This window comes from Barbatula barbatula, assembly GCF_947034865.1.
Source record: "Barbatula barbatula genome assembly, chromosome: 11".
NCBI classification, from domain to species: Eukaryota; Metazoa; Chordata; class Actinopteri; order Cypriniformes; family Nemacheilidae; genus Barbatula; species Barbatula barbatula.
The window spans coordinates 18,670,357-18,685,842 of record NC_136774.1 but is presented as its reverse complement, the minus strand read 5'-3'; the positions used below and the strand labels follow the sequence as shown (position 1 = coordinate 18,685,842).

General features: G+C 36.5%; 1 protein-coding gene across 1 annotated transcript in view; it reads right to left on the bottom strand.

The window, feature by feature from the left end:
• Positions 1-10,397, bottom strand: part of cacna1ea (calcium channel, voltage-dependent, R type, alpha 1E subunit a) — a gene marked incomplete at its 5' end in the record, with an annotated part of 76,724 nt that extends 66,327 nt beyond the window's left edge. The window contains one exon of the mRNA XM_079466642.1: positions 9,934-10,397. Within this exon, the coding sequence (XP_079322768.1) occupies positions 9,934-10,397 (464 nt within the window). The remainder of the gene's footprint in view (positions 1-9,933) is intronic.
• Between the last annotated feature and the right edge of the window lie 5,089 nt (positions 10,398-15,486).

Below are 15,486 nucleotides of genomic sequence, written 5' to 3'. Positions count from 1 at the left end.
CACGCTCGTCTTCGTACTTCATCGTGAGCTAGCCAGCACCAAAGGGTTCTTTAACAGTAGATAGAAACTTGTTTATCATAAAAAAATCGAACATTAAAATGTATTCAAATGAACACAGATTGCACAAACCCAACAACAAAAAAACTTAATTAACAAATTTTACAATTACATCTTACATTTTATAAACTTAAATTTTATGGAATAACTCTTTTTTTACAGGATTTTTTAAATGTGTTCATTATTAAGGTTGAGTATGTAAATAATCTGAATCCATAAACAGTAGTAGTTTGATTTACACAGAACAAATGTTGAGCTAAAAATTGTATCAGTATTAGCCATGTTGCTTCCATAACTTATACACATGTAAAATATAATGAATAGAATAGAATAGAATAGAATAGAATAGAATAGAATAGAATAGAATAGAATAGAATAGAATAGAATAGAAGTATTATTTAAAATGTAGAAGTATTCATTTAAAATGTTTGTCTACTTGAAGGAATTGATTTTGATTGGCTTTGCATTTGATGCCAACAATATGGTTTCTCATACAATATTCTCATATTCTCATACAGTATATATATATACATATTTATAGTTATTGTCCTTGGTGTGAACGGCCCATAAAAAAGCACTGCACTAGACCAATACCACATCACTCTTGTTCTTTTATAAACTTAATATAACTTAAAAATACAGTAGGCCTACCTTTCATGACAGGAAGAAATCATTTTGTCTTGACAGTTGAATCGCTTTTCAATTGAAATGTGAACTACGTAAATGAACAAAATTGTGTGAACGGACCAATCTTTTTTATAAAAAATGGATAATGGTGTAAATATCAATTAGAAAACTGTACAGACTAAAGGCAGTATGTGGAAGTCTCTTTTAAACTCCACTTTTGTATTGTACATTATGTCCTAATGGCTGAAGAACGTCTATGTCCTTCAGCGAAAAACAATGACTTCGCTTTATTACATGAATATATTTGGATTCCAAATGTCTCACACATCAAGATAATTAACACTTTTTATAAAGCAATATTTATCTGACAAAATTTGAAGGCGAATTAATATTTGTTGCAATACTATACTGTTTTTTTAATATAAAAAAATCTATTATTACAAAAAAGACGGCAGAAGATTTCCTAACTGCAAATCTTTTTTTCAAACTGACAAAATGTCCACTAAAGTGCTTTCATCAAACAAAGTGACGGACATGTTATTTCATGACTCTGCCAGCAGCGGCTTTCATATTATCAATAAATCTGGGTCATAAATAATTAAAAACATACAGACTGAGTGGGGAAGTACAACAGACCCGTCAGGCTGCGTGTGGAAAGGACATATTTCACATGCTGGTCCTCTGAGACCGAGTCTATTAAAGCTAAAACAACATTACGAGGAGAGCCGCAGTGCAGAATGAACTGAAATGAAAGAGAAAATGTAAATATAAATGACCATTATCACTGGAGTGAGGATTCTTGAACAGCTATATGAGTCAATCTCTTTCAATCTACCTTCAGCAGCAAACAGAGCCAAATTTGAGATTGTGAAATATAACATGTGCAAAACCTGTTGAGTGCATAGTGAACTTTTATTATTAACAGGAAAGAGCTATATGACGTTTTTTAAAGATTGATGGAAAGAAGAGTCTCAAATAACATGTATAAGTATGCTTACTGTATATCTAAGCACTTCCTAACTGGTGCCAAAAGGACCCATCAACTGCAACCATATTTGATAGATAATAAGCTCTTACATATTTTATTTAACAGACAAAATGGAAATAACAGAAATACTTGCAAACAGGTTTTGGCTTATTAAAAAGCAGCTACTGCTTTAACAAAAGAGTCTGCAAATGAAGAATATTCAATCTGTGTTGGACTAATACTCGAAATGCTCCGTTTCTGACTTCTTATCTCAAATGTTTCTCATATTTTAATTATGTTTTCATTAAATGTCTATTTATGTTTTAGTGCATAAAATGTACGTGCTATTTAAAGTCTTGTATAATTCAGTTAAATAGACTTCATATAAAAATTTACTGAATATGCTTCCCACCATATTAATATAAAATAAAATATGTTTTTTTAAATCTATCAAAAAGTACCTTCTCTGAAGCAAAGTAAAGCAGTCTTCGTCTTCAGCTTCAGCTTAGCAGCAGATGTTTGGCAAATGGCTTTATATAGCAGTTGACAAATTCTAAAATTGTGTAATGGTTTTCTATATAGACGGTCAGCGTGTTTGCTCGCTCTGGTTTCTCCTCACTTACGTGAGCCTTAAAATGATAAAAAGCAAAGCCTGAGACTTTTAGGATGCCGTTATGGGTAGACCTGATGCCTACCTGCAGTGGAAATAGTTTTTACTCTGTAAGAAAATTTTTGCAAACAAAGCTACAAATATTGTTTACAGTGTAATATTACAATATTATATTTTCAATATCACTGATATAAATTATTTAAATAACTAAACGTATCAATCATCTTTCATGTACATTTGAATGCAATATATACAATTCTATAGCAGCATATGACGGCCAGCCATATAATGGAAAGGAGTGGGGAGCATTACAACCATTTTTAGAAACCAACCCCCAGTGAAATCCATCATTCAGAATTTTATTACATTTTGACAGTAGAGATGAAATACACACAGGGACTTTCAGCACACATTAAACTATAGCTGCAGTAAATAAAGCCTGTTGCATTACTGCGCATATAACATAAAGCTATACAGCAAGCGGAAGAAAATGAAGGCTACAATATCCAATAATCTAATACAGTAACATGAACATGTGTTTTATTCAAAGACAAAATTCACAATTTACCTCTTATGAATACGTTTATCCAAGTAAAACTAAACTTTTGAAATAATGCATTCAATACCGGACCACATTGTGTGTGAATCGCCTAGCTCAGCAGTTCACTTCTGGGTACTGGGGACCCACTGCTTATTTTCTAACAGCAGACTCCAGATAGATCTAGTTTATCGATACCCAACTCATTGAACCTCATGTTCCTAATGGCAGTAATGCATCATGATCAGGACTTTCCCCACCCACCTCAAACAAATCCAACACGACTGCCTGGTGCATCAAGCAATATTAATAATCCCATTGAAAAAGATTGTGCTCCTGCATCTACTGTACACACTGTACATCATTCTTCATTTTCACTCCTCCTTTTGTGACTGACGGCGCATCCCACTAGCCTAATGAATATGCTTTTTCAACATGTCAACATAAATTATTCAGCTTTGACAAACAAGTCTGACATTTAAACTCTGCTGGTAGTCGAAGGCAAAACATTTCTAGGCTAAACAGAACCATTTGAGCTGAAAAATCATTTGAATATGTCTTAAATGTCGTCTAGCATCTGGTGATAATTTAAAGCTCAATTCCTCATATGGCCATAAAGTCATCATTTTCGCGGCGTGGCCTCTTGGAGACATGACCTCGTGTGAGATATCTCAGCTTGATATCTGAAATGATGTCATACAGTACAGTGCAGCATAGTCTGCAACATGGGAATATCTGTTTCTGGTATCAAGATTAAATGTCTAAAATTAGATGTCAATCAATTTGATTTAGACAGCCACTAAAAGTAACAGTATATATAGTAAGGACCCAAATCCAGTTTTCCATGAATTCATGAACTTTTGCCATGAAACTATACTGTTACTTTGGTAACACTTTACAATAAGGTAAAATTGAGCAACATTAGTGAATCATTCAACTAACACAAGCTCACAATGAGCAATATAGCTTTTCAGCGTTTATGAATATTTGTTAATGTTAGCTATAATGTCAATACAACTGTTTACGTTAGTTCACTGTGCATTAACTAATGTTAAAAGTTGCGCATATTTTTTATGAATTTAAAAATATTAATAATGCATTAGTAAATGCTAAAATTCATGTGAACTAAGATTATTAATTGTTGAAGATGTTAATGCATTAATAAATGTGAACAAATACAGCCTCATGGCAAAGTGACCTTAACTTTCATAACTTTCGTAAGTAATTAAATACCTGTTGCTGCCATCACAATGACCCATTACAAAGGTTTTATTATTTGCCTCCACTTGTTTTTGTTCTTATCAGTGGAGCGGTTATAATATATGATATACATAAAGACTTTGGTTCCAAAATGATATAACAAAATTACTTACATTTTTCAAAAAGCAGTTTTTTTATTATGTTAACATGCTTTTATTGTGTTTTATTGTGTTAGTTAGCTGTTTTTTTATATTTAAACGGAATAATCTAATTTTGGAACCAAGTATATGAATTGTTCCTATACTTTCCAACATTTCAGTTAGGATTTCTTTAAAATACACATGGTGCAAACTTCCATTTGAAAAAAAATGTTTAAAAAAATGTCCAAAACATCCTTTGAACTGATCCTCTTTTGTAATCTCAAGGATGTGGATCGCGGATGACTATTACATTTCCACACAACCTTGGTGTTTGTCAAAAAAACTAAAAAATTATTTGGCTGAGAATTTGTATACGCAGGTGGTTACAGAAAAACACAGACAATCTGGATTCGGTTGGTAATAAAACGTTCCCCTGTAAATGTTGAAATTACTATTCGTCCCCATGAGAAACGATTACAAGAGCTCAAAGGATACTGTTGCGAGCAAGGCGGGACGAGAACCGGAACAGCCGAGGTGAATGATAATGAGTGTCAGCTCTGCTTTGCACCGGTCTCGCATCTCTCACAGAGGAGCTCCGGAAGCATAATAGGACGAGCGACAGGAGGGTACGACGAGAGAGGACCAGGCCTGGACTTTATGTTGTGTTTTATTATGTTTGTATGCAGGCCAGCTGACAGTCTTGCCTGGGCCCGGGACAAGATAATCTTAGATGGGCCCCCCCGTGCCCAGATCTCTCCTTTTCCCTTGCTCTTCCTCTCCTCTGCTCTTCCTCTCATGTTCCTCTCCTCTGCTGTTCCTCTCCTCTCATGTTCCTCTCTGTTTCTTACCTTGCTCTACATTGACTTCACTAGTTCCAGCTTCACCGTCTGGGCCCCCCCCTATCCTGGGCCCGGGACAACAGACCCGTTTGTCCCCCCCTATCGGCGGGCCTGTTTGTATGGCTCCCTCACGGTCGACTGCGTTACACGACTACTGTATATTCTAGATGTATTCAGATGTTTTGTTTGCATAGACAAAAAAATTCAGTAATAAGAGCTGCTGTTGGATGATGATAAACAATAGTGACAGTGAACTGCCACTGGCCAGTTTCTTCCACAAGTCACAACTACCACCCCACTGCAGAGAGGAACACCTCCATCTTCCCATCAATGAACAGCCACGGCTCCTATTAGAGGTTCATGATACAAGGGCAATACGGAATCCATGCATGTCTTTTTCTTTCAATTTCAGTGAAAACATCCACAGAGCTTTTTGGAAGGGATTAGCTTCACGTCACAGAACTATTACCAGCAGCAGACATCTGCGGTCTCATGTAGTGATCTGAATGAAACTGAGACCTCTGTAGCGTTTATTGCACATAGATTTTAATTCCATTCATCTGCAAACAGCACACACGCTAACATTCATGAGCTCCATGTATGACATCCCGTCCTTGTTTCTGGCCCACTGGTGTGGATCTGAGGGGCTAGAGCATCTTTTTATGAAAGCATATGCGTGTAACATTGTGTCTAAGCTTCATGAATATCTAAATATAGGCCTGTCTGTCATTTGCTTCCTCTGTTCTGCACTGAGCTCAGAGCAGCTCCTGCCCACCCAGTTTAGTAGCGGTCTCATTATTATACAGCGGGTCTCAATTCCTGTACTGCTCTGAGTGCAAAGTTACAGTACGAAAATACTCTTGATAAACAGAAAAAACTTGCCATCAAACCAGATCAGTTCTGGTAAGTTGCTATAAATATTTAAATTTTCACCTGATCAGCAACATTGTATTGCTCTTTCAGTCAAGAGGGAAATTGTCCAAAATATGAATGACAACACATTAATTCAATAGAAAAATAGCATAAGCAGCGTTTACATTCAATATGTTACTTTGTGCCATACATCAAACAAAATGACTCCATTTACTAAACCACTATAATAGAAATACGAAATTTCAGAGGTTACCCAAGTCTCATTAGACTTTATCTAATGTTGACATCGTGTCTGAACTAGCATAAACATGTCTGATATGCCACATGTTGACTGTTAAAGACCCAGTGAAGTACCTTGAAATGTACAGCGTTAATGTAACGAGAAATTGGTCGGGACATATTTTGTGGCCCCTCCCATTTTATAAATAGCCAATATTGTTTAATTCAGCCCACAGTCTGAAGAAGTGCAATAATGTTGACAGTTTTCAATGCTTTTATCTTCTAAATCAATGGAGCCAATTGTTTGGTGCACTAGATCATACATAATCATAATAAAAGCCCAAAACTTAAATAGTGATGTAATAGGAACTTTGATGTTAAATATTTGTCCAGAGATGCAGTATACATGTTGAACAAGACCGGAGCAATTCGCCATGTTTCAGAGGAAGAGGGTGGAAGGTCATCTTCATCGAGAGGTTTAATAAGGTCTTAAAATGAGCCAACACAGACTAACTACTCGAGCATCAGATGCTTTGTGAGTTTCCTCCGCATTTCGCAATCAGTGGCGAGGTTTCCATGGCGATGTCGATGACACACGGCCCTTTAAATACAGTGATGTCAGCTGAGAGATGAAAACAATGTGGCAGGGCATTTGTCTGGCGTCATTCATGGGATGATGCCTACAGCGCTTTATCAAACAATGTAAACAAACCACTAAGCATCCGTAGAGACGACGCAATAACAGGCCCGTGCATGAAATAGTGTGAAACGCAAATGTCTCGGCTTGTGTGTAAAGTGGCATGTGAGGTTGCACGTTGGTGACGGTGAATGTTTTTTTTTATGTTCAATTGTTAAGAGGAGAGACAGGTAAGACAAAGACAGAGACCCCCACGCAGCAACAAACAACATATACTGCACGCACACACATTTTCACACTCACTGCTGTTACACAACACACCCTCAATTAATCAGGTTTAAGCCAAGGTACAGTGAATAAGCGTCTGTCTGTGAATAATTTCAGAAGAAGATGAAAAATGCATGACTAAGGTAACTGTTACGTGTTTCTTCCTCCAATTAGCTACTCTGCATTAGTGTGTAGAGAAAATGACATACAAAGCATATAAATCCGGCTTGTGCCCTATATTTTAAGGCACACACACACCGTTCGCATAACAGGAAACACTGAAACTGGTCACTGATTTACAAAAGAAATGTGTCCTTGCATCGTCTGAAGATGTTTTCTTTTATAAATGAGATGAATATAATAGATATTATATATAGTTATGAGTCATACAGTAGTGAAAAAGCATCTCATTTATTCTTAATTAGTTGCTTGCGAAACATAATTGTTGAATTGTTTTAAGTGACTAAAAGCATCCCAGTAATATAACATAAACATAATGACATCCATTGTACTAATGAAAAGCTTCAGGTTCAACTGTGTGCACTTGTTATCTGTAATCTGTTAATGAAAATTCGACATACTGCAAGGAAAAAAAGGCGGTTTCACCGGCAACAACGTAAACGTAACTTCCAGTAGACCTCGGCAAAGAATCAACAATTGTTGAGTAGTTTTAATGTAATTCAATACAATTTATAAACAAAATACAATATTCATATAAAAAAATTACATCGTAAATAAATTCTCATATTATAACTAAACACAAACTGAAATTTTACTTCGAGCCAGCTGCGTATGTCCGATGAAACCGTTGATAAAACCCTTAATTTTGGCTTTCAGTATGAATATGTTAGCCTTAAGGATATCTGTAACTTCAAAACATTAACAAACTTCACATTTTGAAGATTTATAAGCATTTAAACTAACAGTGTCTCACTTCCACCAATAAGGATCAAGGAATTTTAGGACATCATTCCGCGCTCAGTTTCTCATCAAATTCCAGGCTATCGGAAAAAGTAGACACTTATGGCTTTTGTAAAAGGGGGCGGAGCCACTCAATATGTCCCGTCCTGACTTCCTGTTTCATTGGAAATCAACATATTGAACTGCATGTTTCAAGATACTTTACTGGGTTTTTAAATAATATGGGAGTCATTTCTCAGAGGTTTGAACCCACAAGGTTTTGAGGCTACATCACCCATGAGGTAACATATGACAGTATGAAGAACTGCAGCCTGTAGCTGAAACAGTTAGTGCCTTTGTGATCTATTATAAATTAATAGAAAAAGTCATTAAGACAGAACAGAACGTACATTGCTATGTAGCACAACATTAATCACTGTCCCATCAGGCTAACAAATTAATCTGTCAAAGGCATATGATTAATAAATATATTATTTCTTTCAAAGCAACAAAATTATTCAATGCAGAAATGCACACAATATCATAGTTACTACAACACTCACGCAAACACACTTGTTATCTATTACAGCTATCTTAGTGAGGACATACCATTACACGTCTATTGATTTAAAATAAAGCTCAATTTAATTACATCATTCATCCACACAAATCAATCGTTAGACTGCTTTCCAGTATTATACTTAGCTTTTTTCGGATGCCCTTAATGTCATCATGTACTGTAATTGAATCTGGAGAGACTGTGCATGTGTGTGTGTTTCCAAGGAGCAATGGGGTCATTATACCTCCGCCCTCTCATACTGTGTTTGAAGCCAAATGAAAGGTAATCATTTCAGGAGTGCAATGCTCCAGTGCTGCGGGATGTAGCTCGCCCTCTCTTTCTCTTTTACACATTTTCTTAAGCAAAGCTACTTCCACAACATTCTGACAGCTCTGGCCTAAAAGAGATTACGCAACAGGTTGCAACACTCTTTTAATGAACTCTATTATTTATCAAAGGCACCCTGGAGAAATGATCCAGAGACATCTACAATAAAACAATAGCGGCAATTACTGTATGTAGGATTCTAGCTCCGGACCGACAGAATATCTCCATTTGAAGATCGTGTCCTGTTCAAAGTTTTCTAACACTGTAGTAGCATAATCATCTTTAACAAGTCTCAGAATCATTTGGGAAAGAAAAACAACTTTGATAGACACATACTGTATCTTCCTATCTAGATTCTGTAAGCACAAAAACATTATCGTCAAAAATAACAGTATTGCAGTATTTCTATTTTGAAATGCATTGTTTCTATTATAATGCATTGTTTCATCATGAGTGAACATCACTCCTGTTACTTTTCTATAAAAAACATTACTTCTCCATTCTTCTTTAACCCCACTCCTTAAACTTCCCTTGAAAATATTTTTATGACTCAACACACCCATAATTCCCAGTGTTATGACATGTGATACATAAAGCACCAATAGCTAATAAGTACCCTCGCAGGAGTTGTATTAAAGTGAAAGCCAGTTACTTTTTCTGTCTAGGTTCAACATCTGTCAAATCCACACCTACATGCTCTCATAATCTCAAAATGTGCAGAGAATGATTGCAGAGGATGAAGAATCACTACCTTTCATATACCTGAACATTGTATCTAAAATCTTATCGCCATGGGAACAGATAATTGGCTGACCCGCTCAGAAAAGCAGAGATAACCTGATTTTCAAAGCTGAAACCGAAAATGTGGCAGATGACGAATGATTTTCTATCTGTATCAAAATTCTGTCATCGTATTTCATTTTTGTGTCAACTTGTTCAAAACATGTATGACTTTCTGGTTTTGTGATGTCACAATGGAAATCAACGGGAAGTCTGTTTGTTTGCTACTATTAAAAAACCAGCAAAGGAATAAAACAAAACAGAATTTCTGAAAAGAACAGAATGACTCTTCGCCTCTTCACTTTCTTAAACTGAATAATCAAAAGAAAATCACCCAAAACTGGATTTCTAATAAACACGTCCACATCTTATCAAAGCACATGCGTCACTTACTCCCATTCTTTGCGCCGGGCCTGTGGGGTGCTCTGGATCTTGTGTGCCTGGTGTGCTTTAATGATGTCCCGCTGTTCAATGAGTCCCCCTCTGCGCCGTTTACTGATATTCGGACTGACAGCAGGCGGGTCCAAACCCAACGAGGAGGCTCCCTCATACAACCCCCCCAGATCCAAGGAAGATGGCGGCAGGCCCATCGGACAGGCATGGGGGACGTAGAGGGTGTCGAAGCTGGATGCATTGGAGAGAAAGCTGTCAGCCAGGCTCTGCGGCTCCAGCGTGTGGGAACCGTCCTCCAGTGTTCCGCGGTGCTTGTGCCAAACCTCCGGGTCCAGCGGCTCGAGGACCAAACAGCGTGGAGGCAGTCTCCCCCTGCCCATCCCGTGGCCGAAAGGCGGCACTGCCAGGGCATTACGGTCAGAAAGGCTCTGAGTGCTGACCGAACAGGTGCCCAGTTCCAACATTCTGAAGCCAGATTCTCAGCATCGTTCTGTTTACAGGGGCGAATAGGAGAGAGGAAAGGTTAAAACAACCCGTTAACTGTCTGCAATTAGTTTCAATTTCATTTAAAAATGTCTAGTGCTCTAGAGTTGCACATAAATGAAGTCGTGAATATGCAATGGGAGACTTTAAAAACGCTTTTAACATCCACAGCAACTTTAATTGCCAGATTGTTGCCAGAGGGAAAATAACCATAACGTTCTAAGCTTTTTGTCGTCAAACTCAAAGCTAATCTTATGACATATTCCCTTGAGACTCATTCAAGGATGTCCCTTTAGTAAATATCCTTTGTGTTTCACTTAAAAAGTGTGTTTTATGCGCTGGAATAAATTTGGAATGGTAATAATCTTAAAAAGATGATGATGAGCCGGGTCGCATCAACCTAAAGAGCCAATTAATTATAAACAAATTAATTCCAATAGAATTACAGCTAAACTCACAAATCATGCAACAGAGCCTGTTAAATGCTGAGATATTATTCATTCAGGAATTAATATGTCTCCATTCTGACTTCTCATATAAATCTGACTGAACATATACCGACCCTTATAAAAATGAACCAGCGTTTATTGCTTAGTTTTATTGGTAGTAAAACCATAGTAGGCACACATTCACAATGGTCTGACCACAATAATCGTAGTTTACACAGGGCATTTGTAGTAAAACTATGGTAATTCTACACTTTTACAGTAATAAAACCATGCTTTATGTTCCTATAGGGGGACTTATTTATCGGAGTAATTCTCAGAGATTTGATCTCTGTTATGCAAAGAAAATACATTTTCCTATAAATTAACTCTCAATATATTTTTTGATTTAATCTATATTTGGGAATATATAGAGTGACACATTGCTAATATATTACAATTTATTAAATAATATATAACGAACCGACACATTTCATAAATTAAACAATATAAAATAATAAGCACTTGTTTCCAATGCAAATGTATTTTAATATATTGTATTAACTATTTGACTATTTGCTACTGAAAATGCTAATCACAAAACACAGTACAGTGTGATTGAGTGTTGCGGCTTTTAATAAATATAGAATCATCAATAAGGTATACCTTAACGTTAACAAATAGTATTTTAATAGATATGCATTTGGACTTGTGTACTTAGAAAAGTCTTTTATCTGGACAAACTAACTTAAATATTACTGATTTTGCATTAACCACAGGAAATACATCAACAGCAGACAAAAAAGTGCTGTCTCGCCATGCTTTTTTATAACTTTTTAAAATTAAGGTTATAAACATTTCAGGAAAGCCACCTGCTTTCACTATAATCCACATGGCAAGAAAATTCCGTGCAAACTAGTTCATTCCTATCATATTTATCACCAGCTGGCTGACAAAAAAGCAGGTCACTGCCTTGTGATACTACACTAGTTAGAACATCACAGTAATTCAATGTGTACTTGCTTTAATATCTGCATTACTGTTGGCAAAAGATGCTGGTATTTGTGTTTCAAAATTCCCAACAGGTTTAAGATCCACTGTATTGTTTAAAGAGAACAGGACCACGGGACATCTCTTGTTTGTGTAACATGGATTGCTTTCTAACGCTGTGTTACACAGCAAGCTGATCACTAATTATTCAGCTATTTGTTAAATAGTAGACAGCATGAAGAGAGAGCTGACAGGGCATAATTTAGTAAGCCTGAGCAAATAAAACAATGTGACTGAAAAATAAAAACAAATCTTGAGCGTGGAGCACAGCGATTCATCACGGAAATCTACACCGAAACAGTGTGGCAGTTCATATGCACCAGCTGAAAATGGGGCAGATGTTGACAGTCGAGGGAGGACGTGTTTAGACTATATTTATCATGGCCGACAACCAAAATCATCTCATGGACTAATTGAGGTGAAATATCGTACGATTCCAGCCTTTGAGAAATAGGGATAGAAGCCAAATTCATGTTTCCTGCATGTTTTAAAAGTAAATATTATCCCATGATGTAGTGGTCCATACACAGAATAGAGATATCTGTAATCAAATATAATTTCACATACTGATCGGTTCATTGAGCGTTCCTGTGAATCAGATGATAGAGTAAGCTGTGCAAAGGTTGTTAGTCCATCCCAGGAAACACACATACTGATAAAAAAAATGTCGATTTGAATGAAAGCATCTGTCAAATGCATTATTGTAATGGAAATCCACAGACTTTATATTTTGGCCCCGTTATTAATTTCTTTAGCCTAGAGAGTTAATGAAGGGCCGCGTATTATTCGGAGGAAGGGCGATTAATTGCAGCTGCCTAATAATGAATCTGAGCTTCCAGCGAGGGAGAAACATACCTGCCTACGCCAAGATTCAAGCAAGGGCTCTTATTAGACTTTTGAACAACTGTGTACTGATGAATGAAAGGGAAGAGGGGTGCTTGAAAATAAAAATGCATTTTTACATTAACAAAAGCTAAACAAGGTTCAAACTGTCAGTTAATTATTGGTGTGATGATGTGTCCAAATCCTGCATGCTGATCACTGTTCAGAAAACCGTTGGAGTCTGTAAATGAGCTTAAAGCAAAACATGTCCAAACAATGCCGACGTGATGTTGTTTTCAAACTAATGAGACGGCACAAACGCACTGAGACATAAAAAATGAGTGACATCAGTTGAAGTGCAGATATCTTGGGAGTGCTTTTTAAAGCAGTTGCTATTGTTCAGTGATTATAAAATATGTAGCTGGGCTGGGTATTAAAGGTTTTAAAGGTCCGGTGTTATTAATGGTCCAGTGTGTCATTTTTTTGACAGAAAAACTGGATTTATTGACAGAAATGCAATATAATATACATAACTATGTCTTCAGAGCTGTATACAACCTTACATAATGAAGCTTTATGATTTTATTACATCAGAAGGAGCTTTTCTGTGTATATACACCGTGGGTCCCCTAGCATGGAATTCGCCATGTTTTTTCTAAAGTAGCCCTGAACGGACAAACCAGGGTTTTCCTGCAAAGAATACGTGGAGGCCGCTGCCTCCGTCACATTTCGTGCCTACTCCGACTCTCGCCCAAATGATGTTGTGTGTCTTCACAAAAAACACTGCATGTATACTGCCAACAGACTGTCATTTGTAAGTGCAGTTGCGGCATTACGCCGCAAATGAGGCGTTGTTTCGCTTTCAGCCCAGTGAAAAGCCCAGCTTTTCGTGTGACTTTAGTTTGTTTTGCTTCCAAGCACATTCAGTTTCTTAAAGGTTTCTTCATTGAACATGGAGTGCATCATTGTATAATGTTGCAGTTTTCTTGATGAATCAGCATTTTTATACTGTAACTGTAAACAGCGAGTTCGCCAGTATGAACGCATATTGCGATCAGAGCGACTCGCAAACGACTCCTTTGAACCAATTTGCCAGAACTGTTGAAACTTTTCAGTCACTAGCAAATACAAAGGATCAGTGAAACATTCAAAGCTCATTGAACCACAAGAAAATGGATGTCATTTACTAAGACTGGTCAATTTAGTTGGCTGTTGTGGGCTGAAAAGTTAGTTGATAATGATAAAAAAAACTTTATTCGATTAAAAAACATTTCAGTTTGGTTGAATAATGTTTCATATAACCGAATAATTGTCATTTTCATCCAATTTGTATGTTTTAATATGTAAAGTGTTGGGTTAAGCCATTTAAATGTACAATAGGCCTACATGTACGCGTGTGTGAACATGATTAGAGAGTGAGAAGCTGCTTGCAATTCGCACCCACGCAGCTAGATGGCGCTAAATTTCATACACTGGACATTTAATACACAGGGTAGAGGTAGTTTCAAATGCATCTCTACACACTGCTGAAAAGTCTTGACCACAAAGAAACATTCATCCACTGTTTAAATTTTAATCGCCCAGGAAATTGCCTCCTGTGACAACATGCCCTGTAGCAGGTGATTTGTTACACTATATTTGGAATGTTGCAACAATGGGTACTGCACAATTGAAACAGTAAACCAATGGAGAGGCTCAGACATGACGTATTTTTGAAGGCTAACCCCCTAGGTAAGTGCCGCACTGCATGGTTCCCTCGACCGAAAGCCTGCATTTTCCCCATAGACTTTTGGAAGATCGCAAAAAATAAGCTCTGTTATTAACAAAGGTTTATGATATAACACTATTTAGCCTAAGATCATCTTTACAGATACAGCTGTCATGATTATGAAATTGTCGATTAATTGTCTAATAAATCATTGCGACTTTGACAATTAATTGTCTGTTTTGGGCTTTGGCGATTATGACGATACATTTTCTGTTTTAGGGCTTTGACATTTAATTTAGTGATGGGCATTTTTCCATAATTTCATATTAGAATATTTCAGCTCAAAAAAACGAATATTCAAATATTTGTTTATTTAAATTAAGTTAATAATGACATCATTTGTTATGTTTTATATAGTCACCATTTCACATCAAGCTTAAAATTATCATCAAATATTCATAACGTGGGAATGTGCAAAAGTGCCCCAGAACTGTTTGTTTTCTTACATTCCTCAAAATATCTTCTTTAGTGTTCAACAGAACCAAAAAAAATGGTACTCCCACCATGGCAGTCAATGGTGCTTCAGAACTGTTGGTAAGGAATCACAGCGTGTTTTAAAACAATTTACAGGCTGTAAATTGAAAGCGACGACCTTAGTTGAACTTCTAGAAGGAAAATTCAGGCTTTTAAGTATGGAAAAAGGTGCCAGTCTTCAGGCCAAATTCATTAACATTAGTTGCGGTAAAATGTACAGTTGTGGAAATTAGCATTACTTAATATATTTTCAACGAACTAATATGAATTTACTAAGAAAAAACAACAAAAGTTATTGTAATAAATAAATAATTGTTCATCATTTAATATTACGTTGGTATTTTTATACCTAATGTAAGTAATGTTAACGAATTCTGTGGCTCATCAGTTATGAAATCTTCTAATATGGTGATGTGAGCTGAGCATAAAACGTGATCCGGGCATCCAGTGTGTAAACTTAAAATATTTAAACTAGCTTGCGATCTGAGTGAACATACATTTAGGAACACATACAAATGATTTTTTTGTATT